The sequence below is a fragment of the Hemiscyllium ocellatum genome, chromosome 31 (genome assembly GCF_020745735.1).
Source record: "Hemiscyllium ocellatum isolate sHemOce1 chromosome 31, sHemOce1.pat.X.cur, whole genome shotgun sequence".
Lineage (NCBI taxonomy): Eukaryota > Metazoa > Chordata > Chondrichthyes > Orectolobiformes > Hemiscylliidae > Hemiscyllium > Hemiscyllium ocellatum.
Genome location: NC_083431.1, coordinates 29,129,117 through 29,141,623, shown reverse-complemented (window position 1 = coordinate 29,141,623; position 12,507 = coordinate 29,129,117). Strand labels below are relative to the sequence as shown.

The following is a 12,507-nucleotide window of genomic DNA, read 5'->3' as shown; positions in this document are numbered from 1 at the left end:
ACAGAGACTTCATGAATTCCCAATTAGATTTAAAAGTGAGTCTCTTCTTGTTTATGGCCCCTAGATCTGAAACTCCCATGCAAGTAAAAGTATCTCCATGTCTGTCCTACCAAACCCTTAAACAGAATGAAAGTTCTTAATCATTTTTTCCTTTTTCCCAAGCTGTTCAATCTTTCCTGAACCACAGCTTGCTATCATTATGATAAATCTTATTTTGCATTTTGTGCAGCATTTTTATTCCTTTTTTACACTATGGAGGTCAAGAACTGTTAATGGTACTCCACTATAGGTTAATCTAGTGCTTTTATGCAAGTTTAACATTGCTTCTTTGTTTTTTAACATGACATTTACATAAAATCACATCCTTAAGAACCACTGTCAGGCTGCTGCTTGACTAGTCTGTAGGATACTCTCCCAAGTTTGTTTTATTAAATAAAGATTTAGGTGGTAAAATTATTTGCGATATTATGATTCTAGGACTAAGAAGTTAATGTTTATAGCATTAGAATACTCCAGCTATTACTTTTTTTAAAAAAAAGCTTTTGGATTTATCAAAATGCAGGGTCCTGTGCTGTACTTTTTTTTTGTGTTAGATAACTGTAAATTGACATTTGGGGTAGATTTTAGCTAAGAGGCTTCAAAGTTGTAGAGGTTACCTGGAAGGGAGATGATGTCATGTCTTCATACTTTTTTTCAGGTTAACGTGATAGCAATGTCTATCTGCACCCGGGAGGCCTACCAGTCAATGAAAATGCGAAATGTTGATGATGGACACATTATTAACATAAATAGGTAAGGGAATTGAATTGAAATGAAAGCAAAATACCATATAGTGAAAATAAAAGTAAAATGTGCCAGGAGTATTCAAGTCTTGCAGCAGTGGATGGAGAGAAACTGGGATAATTGCATTGAATGTGACACTTCTTCAAATAAAAAAATTCTACTGAAGAGCAGTCAAAGAGAGTTGAGTTGTTGTTTTGCATGGGATGCAAAGCAAAAATGGCTTCCTCATTTTTGTTTTGGTTCACAACAACCTCTCATCACTGTGCCTGTTTTAATGATACCTGATGGTTGATTTGCACAGCCTCGGTGATAAGCTGCTTAAGAATCAATTTTCAATATTAAAGCAACAAAATTCCAAAATTAAGGATATGTGGTCCTTTTTAAGGAAATGTCAGTGGTTAGGATAACCGATGGAACAGATTGTAGGTAAAGTGTTGATCCAAATGATCCCTGATTGGTGGAAAGAGTACAATATTCAGCATTTCATCAGATCACAATAAAAAAAATTGAAGATTTCAGAAGTTTGCTCACTAGTGATGGTGTAATAATGACACTATTTGTAAACCAGAGTTCCAGTTTAATGTTTTAGGGACATAAATTTGAATTCAACCATGACAGTTGGTGAAATTTGAATTCAATAAAATATAGAATTAAAAATGGTTATAATGGTGGCCATTTAACCATTGTTAGTTGTCATAAAATAAAACTCAATTGATTCACTAACTGCCTTTAGTATAGGAACTTTTGCCATCCTTGTCTTATCTGGCCTACGTAATTTGTTTGACTGTCTTATCTTTCCTCTGAAATGGCCTAGCAAGCTACTCACTCAGTTGTATTAAAATGTCCACCAAGTATTTTTTTTTAAATGTACAGAACCAGCATGAGAATTAGGGAGGCTTAAAGTAGCACAAGGGAGCGCATATTTTCAGATTTGGGAAACGTAAGAAAACAAGAAGTGTGACGTCACTGGGAATCTGTCTCTAAGAGACCAGGAGCTGAAAAACTACACTGGGGAGACATTTAGAAAAATTGAAGTGTGACATCACAGGGTAAACAAACTCATTAAGTGGGAGCCTGGATGGCTCAAATTAGAATCTATGTAAGCAAGATCAGGTCTGTATTTCTGCTGTCCAGCTTTGAAAGTAAAAAATGGGTGTTTAGATTGAGTGCTTAAAACTTATGAATAGTTAAGATCCTTGGCATATATTCTCTTGTACTTAAACTTGTGGAAATAAATGGAAGGAGAGTAACTTGTAGGTTACTTAGGTAGCAAGACAGCTTGACCTGGGTGGGATGTTACTCCTGTGTGATGTGGCAAGTCAGCAATACTTCCAGTATGCAGGGTAACCAAGTGTGCAGAAAGTTTGTTCTGAAGCAGCTACTGCAAATTTGTATTTTGGATCTGGAGCAGCGGCCGGATTCACTACAGAGTATCCGGAAAGCATGTACAGTAAGGTCGCTGTTCCATTGGCAAAGAGTACACAGGCAGAAAGACTATTAAGAGTAACAAAATACCTGGCAAGTAGTGCAGTAATCCCATGGAGCCATCACTCTTTAAAAGATCTTTAATTTTAAGGTCTTGCTGGGGGAGATGGTTTCTTGGGAATGCAGTGAGAGTCAAGTCTATGGCATAGACAGTAACTAAGCTGCACAAGAGGAAAGGAAAAAAAAGTATGAGAGTAATGGTGATATGACATTCTATCAGGAGACCACAATCCATTTTTGTGACTGCAACAATGATATCAGTTTGGCATGTCCTCTCCCTGGTGGCAGCATCAAGAATATCGTTGGCAGAATAGCCAAAGTTAATGGTCCGTATTAGTACCGATTGGCAGTGACAAAAAGAGGGAGGCGAACTGAATGTAGAAATCCTGCAAATAAGTTTAAAAAGCAGGACCTCAACAGTAGTAATTTCAGAATTGCAAATCAAGAATTGAAGAATAGACAGTGAATGGGTAGCTGGAGGGATGGATTTAGATTCTTGTGGCATTGAGAATGATTGTGGAGAAGATATCTGTTCAAGCTGGAAGGTTGTACCCCAGCAGAACTGGGATGTTTGCTAGTACTGTTCTTCAGAACCAAGGACTGCAAACTGAACAGGGAGACAAGTGAGGGAAACAATGATGGAAATGAAAGATAGAAAAATAAAAAGCAAAAATGGAAGGCAGAGGAAACCAGAGCCAGCAATTACAGCTGGCATATAAAAAAAAGTGTAAAAATGTCAAAAGAACAAGTCTAAAGGAACTATAGGATGACGCAGTGGTTCATTGGTTCACACCGCTGCTTCACAGCAGCAGGAACCCCAGTTGAATTCCACTTCCGGCAACTGTCTGTGTGGAGTTTGCACATTCTCCCTGTGTCTGCCTGGGTTTCCTCCAGATGTTCTGGTTTCCTCTCAGTCCAAAGATGTGTAGGTTGGGTGGGACTGGCCATGCTGCATTGCCCAAAGAGTCCAGGGAGTCAAGGTGATTAGCCTTGAGAAATGCAGGGTTACAGGGATAGGGTAAGGCGGTTGGGTCTGAGTGGGATACTCTTTGGAGGATCAGTGTGGACTTGGTTGATTGCCCTGCTTTCATACTGCAGGGATTTTGTGATGTATCGGAATGCATGGAACTTTTGCAATAAGTTAGACAAATAAAAAGTTAATCATGTTATAGTACAATGCAATTGTGATGATGCAGAAGTGGCTGAGGGGTAACTAAGGCTGGGAACTGAACATCCAAGCACATTTAATTTTTAGAAAGGGCATCCAAACTGTAAAAGATGATGGAATAGCTTTGTTAGTGAAAAATGAAATCAGTGCAATAGTCAAAAACAATACTGGCGCAGTAACAATAAATGTGGAATCTGTGGAGCTAAGGAGCAACAAGGCATGGAAAGCATTAGTGGGAGTTGTCTGGAGATCTTGAAGCAAAGATGGTGAGGTAGACATGTAACAACGAAGCTGCAGTGATCATGGTTGATTTTTAATCTACAACATTATCAATAATGCTGTGATGGATGAATCTCTGGAATGTATGCAAGATAGTATCGTGGACCAGTACAGTGAGGGATCCAGAAACTAAGCACAGTATTTGGGATGGAAGAAGTGAAGGAAATTATTTTTAAGTTTTTTTAAAAATGCCAGAGAAATTAATGGAACTAAAAGCTAATAAGTTACCAGAGTCAGATAATCTACATCCCCGGGTACTAAAGGAATTGTGTGTGAAAATAATGGCAATGTTAGTTGTCAGATTTCAAAATTCTGGAGCAGTCTGGGTAGGAAATGTAACCTTACCATGTTTTAAAAAAGGAGGAAGGTAGAAAACTGAGAAATGCAGACCAATCAGCCTAACGTCAGTAGTTGGCAAGTGCTGTAATCGATTATGAAGATTGTGATAATGGGATTTAGAAAATACCAATAGGATTACACAAAGTTAACATAGTTTCATCAAAAGGAAATCGCACTTGAAACCTGGTAAAGAGTTTTGAGAATATAACTCAGAATAGATGAGAGAACTAATTAATGTGAAGCTTTAGGATTTTCAGAGCACCTTTTTGAAAAAGTTCCACGTAAGATTATATGCAAAATCAAAGGTCATGTAATTGATAGTAATATACTGGCGTGCATTGAGAATCCTTTAGCAGACAGGAAGTGATGGGAATAAATGGGTCATTTTCAGAGTGGGAAAAAATGAAAGATATTGTAGAGATCAAAGCTTGTGGGCCCCACCTATTAATATACAATAATGACTTGGATGACAGAATAAAGCGGAATACCTTCACGTTTGCTGGCGATAGAAATCCAGGTGAGAGAGAATAGTGAGGATGTAAAGAGGCTTCAGGGCAAGTTAACCATTTTGAGTGAATGGGCAGATATGTGGCAGGTGCAGTAAAAGGTGGATAAATGTGAAGGTATTACTTTGGTGTGAAAGACAGAATGGTAGGGTATTATTTAACAATTATAGATTAGGAACTATGGATGTACAGTAGGACCTGGATGTCTTTTTATGTCATTGAAAACAAGCATGTAGGTGCAGCCAGCAGGTAAGAAGACAAATGGTTTGTTGGCCTTTGTCACAAGTGAGTTTGTGTACAGGAGCAAGGAAGTCATACTGCAAATGTGCAAGGCCATGATGAGACCATGTGTGCAGTTTTGGTCTCCTGGCCTCAGAAAAGATATATGTACAATAGACTGAGTGCAGCAAAGGTTCACAAGACTGAAAGTGGGATCCTGGGATAGCAAGTTTGTCCAATGAAGAGAGATTAGACCAATTAGTCTGTATTTACTGGAGTTTAGAAGAATGAGAGGGAGATCATTTGAAATGTATAAAATTCTGATTAGACTGGATGCAGGGACGATGTTTCCTTCAGCTATGGGTTCAGAATAAGGGATGCAGTATCTGAATAATTGGAAGGCTGTTTTGGACTGAGATGAGAACTTTCTTCACTCAGTAATGAACCTGTGAAATTCTCCACCACAGAAGGCTACGGCGGCAAGGTTATTAAATATATTCAAGAAAATAAAATACAATTACAGAGGGTAAACATGTGGGGTGTTGGGGAGCATAGGAGTATGGTGTTAAGATGAAGGATCAACCATGATTGGCAGAGCAGGGTCATTGGGTTGAGGAACCTATTCCTGCTACTTTGTTGTTTCTAAAGCATAGTGCAGTCAAACATATTATATTTAGCATTTATGTTTTCTTTCAAGTTTTATAATGTGTATGCAGTATGAATCAGCAAAGTTGTCCTTCTGTACTGTGGGCTGGATGCTTTTTACTTGATGTTTTTATTGTTAAATGGTTTATATAAAAGTTAAAAAGAAACAAGATTACAAAGTGCTGCATATTTATCTTAGTGTGCACTCTGTAAGCCTCAAGATGTTGCACTGAGGATGGTTTAATTTGTGAAGAGACATTGTATTTAATCACCTCAGAAGGAGGTAATACAGCATCACCTGAAACAACCCCGATTTAAATGTTGCTGTGTTATGTAATTGTTTTGAACCTGTTGTTTCTGTCTTTTTTGGCACTAACTCACTTAACTTTCCAGGAGGTTTGAAGTGGATGTAGCTCATGACATCTTTAAAATGACTGGGTTAAATGTTATTAAAAGAGAAGTCTTTTTTTAATCTTCAAATTGCTTCTCAATTAGCTTGAATTTAGTAGTTACACGATTATCAAAATGAAAGGAGCTGAAATCTTTTTCAGGAAACATTTTGATCCTTTCCCCTCATTTCTTTTTAAAGGCAAAAATGAAATTAGGATAAGACATTTTTGTGTACCTGTGGGTAAAACATGAATATTGAGGGGAAGTGAACTTTAAGTTAACCTGTACTGCAGAATCTAGGCAGATAAATAATTAAAATACAATAGGTGTCATCTCACCTAGATCCCATAGTTTCATGTTATCTCTGGATAGACAACGAAGCTAACTGTCTGAACCAGAAAGGTCCTCCTTTTAAACAAATAGGCCAGGGTCCAAGGACATCCTTGACCCTGCCCCAGCTCCACCGATTGCAGTTTAGTTCTGAAAGTGGGAGGTTGCACCAGCTTTCTTAATCCAGCTGAACTAGATCAGAGGAGAATGGCAATGAGAAGAGCTCTCATCAGCTGCAGCTTTCCCCTGCTCTAGAATCATCTGAGATGTCTGCCCTCTGCACAATTCTGATTTTAAGTCACTCCATTAATGCAGTGGTGAGGTGTCAGCATCCTAAGGATTGAAATTCTTTCTTGTAAGTCTCTGTCTGTCTCTCTCCTCCATTAAAACCGTGCTTAAAACCCGTTTCTCCCTTACCAAATAAGAAACGAAAGAACTGTGGATGCTGGTAATCCAGAAACATAAAGAGAAGTTGTTGGAACAGCTTAGCAGGTCTAGCAGCAGCTATGGAGAGAAATCAAAGTTAACATTTTAGGTCCAGTGACCCTTTTTCATAAATCAGTTTTTCCAGCAATTTCTATTTTTATTTTCTCTCTCTCACTAAATCTGCTAACATCATTTTTCTTCATGTCAGTTTTCTGTTTGAAAACACACTTGTGAAGCACCTTGAAATGTGCCACAAAACTAGTCATTCTTGTTGCTGCTTTCATTAGAGTGTACATTTGGATAAAGGAGTAAAACAAATCACAATCAATTCATGCTCAAGTCTGACTCTAAAATATATGTAACCAGTATAACTAAAATAGAATTAAGGAGAATCCAAAGAGTTTTGACAAATACGTTAAGGACAAAAGGGTAATGAGGGAGAGAATAGGGCCCCTCAAAGATCAGCAAGGCGCCCTTTGTGTGGAGCCGCAGAAAATGGGGGAGATACTGAATGAATATTTTCCATCAGTATTTACTGTGGAAAAGGACATGGAAGATATAGACTGTAGGGAAATAGATGGTGATATCTTGCAAAATGTCCATATTACAGAGGAGGATGTGCTGGTGTCTTGAAACTGGTAAAGGTGGATAAATCCCCAGGACCTGATCAGGTGTATCCGAGAACTCTGTGGGAAGCTAGAGAAGTGATTGCTAGGCCTCTTTGTGAGATATTTGTATTATCGATAGTCACAGGTGAGGTGCCAGAAGACTGAAGGTTGGCTAATGTGGTGCAACTGTTTAAGAAGGGTGGTAAGGACAAGCCAGGGAGCTGTAGACCAGTGAGCCTGACCTCAGTGGTGGGTAAGTTGTTGGAGGGATTCCTGACGGACAGGATGTACATGTATTTGGAAAGGCAAGGACTGATTAGAGATAGTCAACATGGCTTTGAGTGTGGGAAATCATGTCTCACAAATTTGATTGACTTCTTTCAAGAAGTAACAAAGAGGATTGATGAGGGCAGAGTGGTAGATGTGATTTATATGGACTTCAGCAAGGCGTTTGACAAAGTTCCCCATGGGAGACTGCTTAACAAGGTTAGATCTCATGGATTACAAGGAGAACTAGTCATTTGGATACAGAACTGGCTCAAAGGTAGAAGACAGTGGGGGTGGAGGGTTGTTTTTCAGATTGGAGGCCTTTTACCAGTGGAGTGCCACAAGGATTGGTGCTGGGTCCTCTACTTTTTGTCATTTACATAAGTGAGTTGGATGCAAGCATAAGATGTACAGTTAGTAAGTTTGCAGATGACCCCAAAATTGGAGGTGTAGTGGACAGTGAAGAAGGTTACCTCAGATTACAACAGGATCTGGACCAGATGGGCCAATGGGCTGAGAAGTGGCAGATGGAGTTTAATTCAAATAAATGCGAGGTGCTGTATTTTGGGAAAGCAAATCTTAGCAGGACTTCTATACTTAATGGTAAGATCCTAGGGAGTGATGCTGAACAAAGAGACCTTGGAGTGCAGGTTCATAGATCCTTAAAAGTGGAGTCGCATGTAGATAGGATAGTGAAGAAGGTATTTCGTATGCTTTCCTTTATTGGTCAGAGTACTGAATACAGGGGTCGGGAGGTCATGTTGCAGCTGTACAGGACATTGGTTAGGCCACTGTTGGAATATTGCGTGCAGTTGTGGTCTCCTTCCTATCAGAAAGATGTTGTGAAACTTGAAAGGGTTCAGAAAGATTTACAAGGATGTTGCCAGGGTTGGAGGATTTGAGCTATAGGGAGAAGCTGAACAGGCTGGGGCTGTTTTCCCTGGAGTGTCGGAGGCTGAGGGGTGACCTTATGGAGGTTTACAAAATAATGAGGTGTATGGATAGGATAAATAGGCAAAGTCTTTTCCTTGGAGTCAGGGAGTCCAGAACTAGAGGGCATATGTTAAGGGTGAGAGAGGAAAGATATAAAAGAGACCTAAGGGGCAACTTTTTCACAAAGAGTGGTACGTGTATGGAATGAGCTGCCAGAAGAAGTGGTGGAGGCTGGTACAATTGCAACATTTAAGAAGCATTTGGATGGATATATGAATAGGAGGAATATGGGCCGGGTGCTGGCAGGTGGGACTAGATTGGGTTGGGATATCTGGTCGGCATGGACGGGTTGGACCGAAGGGTCTGTTTCCATGCTGTACATCCCTATGACTCTGTAACCTGGATTTGAGAATGCTAATTAGGACTAGATGTTGACTCGGGAAGAAAAATTGACTGAGTTTGTTGGTTTATTATGCTGCAAGGCAAGGAACAAATAATTTTGCAGCACTGGAGCCTTGCATGTGCTTTGACCTTCAAAAATAAGTGTATATGTACTGAAAGGACTGGAACCATTACTCGGAAGTGATTTTCTGTAGAAAGTATTTCCAGACCTGTGGCTACAAACTATAAATTAAAATGGTTGTGCCTAATGGGGAAGGTCAGCTGCTGTTAAAGTCTCGAGATGCAGTTTACTTTTCTTCAAGTCTGATACGTTTATGCAACAACAATCAGCACAAATGCAAGCTCACCATTGCTGTGAATTATTATTTGAAATAATCCATTTTGTGACAAATTACTCAAAGAAGTTTTGTTACTTGTTAATAGTTAAAGGGATCTTCATGAAATCTGTTTTCTTGTTTATTGTGAGCCAACTCTTCCTTCCACCTGCAGCAAAATAGTCTTATTTTTTGCACTGTTCATGTATCATGTTACTGTAATAAGGGCAGCATGGTGGCTCAGTGGTTAGCACTGCTGCCTCAGCACCAGGTATCTGGGTTTGATTCCACTCTCAGGCACATTCTCCCTATGTCTGCATGGAGTTTCTCCGGTTACTCTGGCTTTTTCCTAATAGGAGACGGAGAGGACTGCAGATGCTGGATATCAAAGTCGAGAGCGTGTGCTGGAAAAGCACAGCAGGTTAGGCAACATCCGAGGAGCAGGGGAATTGATGCTTCTGGCATAAGCTCACTGTCTCCTAGTTGATTTCAACCTGGCTGTCTCCTAGTTGATTTCAATGCCTGATGGAGGGCCTTATGCCCGAAACATCGGTTCCCCTGCTCCTCAGTTGCTCCCTGACCTACTGTGCCTTTCCAGCACCACACTCTCGACTTTCTTCTAACACTCCAAAAATGTGCTGGTTAGGTGAGTTGGTCATGGGAAATGCAGGGATAGGGTAGAGAGGATCTGATGAGATGTTCTTCAGAGGGTCAGTGTGGACTTGATGGCTTGACTGGCTGCTATCGGGATTCTGTGATTCAGTAACTTTGGTGTCTCCTTTTGATTATATTTAAATGAAGAATTCAAGAACAATATGAGGCTCTTCATGTACAATTATGGACCCTGGTGAGAGAAACTAAATGTATGTGTCAAAATGGTACTGTCGCTGATTTTTTAAAAACTATCTGTCCTCTACATAAGGTAATATATCCTCTATATGTGATAATGTAACTAGTACCTGGTCATTTTTGAGGCAGCATGCACACACTGTCACACACTAATTCCTATGCCAGTGTTTAAACTGCATTTGGTGTGAGGAGAGGAGGTAGCCCAGTGTAAGGTGTTTATATGGAATCGTTATTATTTAGTGTTTAGAAATATGTGTCAAATTAATAGTTTTGCACTTGGTTTATGAAAGTCACCAAAGACGGGGAAGGTTTGCAGTTTACAGCTTAATGCTGAGATCCACCTTTGTCTGGAAGAACAGAACACCATAATCCTTATTAAAATGCCAAACCTCTTTCTATCAACGTCTAAGCAATCTCCATTCTGCCAAAGAATCTGTAAGTAAGTCAGCATCTTACTGCGACGGTTGTGGAGTTGCCAATTCCATGCTCTTGCAGGTAATCTACAAGATGTGTCTGAAATTTGATTTAGTTGGGCTTTGTTAGTTACGATTGCTTATAAAACACAAATGTTGACAAAAGTCAGCTCCATTTCTTCAAAACTGTTGTGCAGCTTTTTCTGCTTTTCTTTCTCCCTTCATTTGAAACCTATTTAGGAAAACAATTGAATATTAAAGGAAATGGTCCATCTGAAGATGCTTGTTGACCATTTGAATTTGTTTTGTTAAATGTAATTGGCCTCATTTTTTTGGCCTCCATGGACAAAAGCCATGTTTATGCAACTGACTTATTTAAGAATTTGGCACATTGTGCTCTGATAGCCCTGACTCCATCTCTTCTCCCCTCTTCTATAACTTTAGTATGAGTGGCCACCGAGTGATCCCATCCTCAGCAACCCATTTCTACGCAGCTACAAAGTTTGCAGTTACTGCCCTGACTGAAGGGTTAAGACAAGAGCTTCGAGAAGCACAGACGCACATACGGGCCACGGTAAGAACTGCACCATTTACAATGAAAGGAGGCTTCATTGCAGAAGACATTTGTGATTGGTGAAATATTACATTGCAGCTACTTTCCACAGATAACACCTGTATGTGGGAACATAGTGGAAGGTGTATGCAAGGGTGTTAAAATTGGTTGGAAAGAAGATAACTAGCCAGGGTTGCACTCATTGCATCTGATTGGTGTTTCTGCTGCAAGTGGGTACAGGGTGAATGATAGCTGAAGTCTTGATGGGCATACCCAGAGTCAAATAGGCTGCTGACCTGCAATATCAAGTTTCAAATTTGAGGAATGATCATTTGGATGAGGTATCAGTGTTTTCACCAGTGATGTAAACTTAATCTAGTTGTCAGTTAAGAATATAAGGCTGAACATGGAACCTTCCTGGTCTGTTATTTTAAAAAAAAGGGTGGAATTATTCTCTCCCTGACAGTGGCAAGAAAGGAAAATAATTAGGTGAGTTGTATTGTCAAGAGATGTACGGCATGGAAAAAACATACCTTTGGTCCAAATTGTCCATGCTGATCAGATATCCTAAATTAATCTAGTCCCATTTGCCAGCATTGGGTCCATATCCCTCTAAACACTTCCTATTCATCCAGATGCCTTTTAAATGTTGTAATTGTACCAGCCTCCACTGCTTCCTCCGACAGCTCATCCATATGTGCACCATTCTCTGCATGGAAAAAGTTTCTCCTGAGGTCTCTCTTAAACCTTTCCCTTCTCACCTTAAACCTTTGCTGTCTGGTTTTGGACTCTCTTACTTTGGAGGGAAAAGATTGATCTCCCTATCCATACCCCCAATGATTTTATAAATCTCTATCAAGTCACACCTCGGCCTCTGACATTCCAGGGAAAATAGCCCAACCCTATTCAGCCTCTCCCCATAGCTCAAACCCTCCAACCCTGGCAAAATACTTGTAAATTTTTTCTGAACCCTTCCAAATTTAGCAACATTGGTGTTGGATGTCATGTTGAGGTTGTACAGGATATTGGTGAGGCCACTTCTGGAGTACTGTGTTCAGTTCTGGTTGCCCAGTTATAGGAAGAATACTAAGCTGGAGTGGGTTCAGAAGAGGTTTACCAGGATGTTGCCAGGTATGGAAGGTTTGAGTAATAAAGAAAGGCTAGATAGGCTGAGACTATTTTCACTGGAGCATAAGAGGTTGAGAGGTGACTTGGTAGAAGTTTTATAAAATAATGAGGGGTATAGCTTGAGATTATGGTAGGTGTCTTTCTCTGGGATGGGGACTTTCAGCACTAGATTTTTAAGGTGAGAGAAGAGAGATTTAAAAAGTTAAAAGGGGCAAAGGTTTTTACATAGGGTGGTTTGAACTTCCTGAGGAAATGATGGATGTGGGCAAAATTACAACATTTAAAAGCCTTTTGAAGAAGTACATGAATAGGAAAGGTTTGGAGGGATATGGGTCAGGAACAGCTTAGTTTGGGATTATGTTCGACATGGACTGGTTCAACTTAAGGGTCTGTTTCTGTGCTGTACGACTTTGACTCTGTAATGTATTTCTTGTAGTAAGGAGACCAGAATTGAATGCAATATTCCAAAA

General features: G+C 39.8%; 1 protein-coding gene across 1 annotated transcript in view; it reads left to right on the top strand.

Moving 5' to 3' along the window:
• Window positions 1–12,507, top strand: part of dhrs11a (dehydrogenase/reductase 11a) — an 88,096-nt gene that overhangs the window by 52,535 nt on the left and 23,054 nt on the right. The window contains exons 3-4 of the mRNA XM_060848141.1: window positions 698–792; window positions 10,801–10,930. Coding sequence (XP_060704124.1) covers window positions 698–792; window positions 10,801–10,930 — 225 coding nt within the window. The remainder of the gene's footprint in view (window positions 1–697; window positions 793–10,800; window positions 10,931–12,507) is intronic.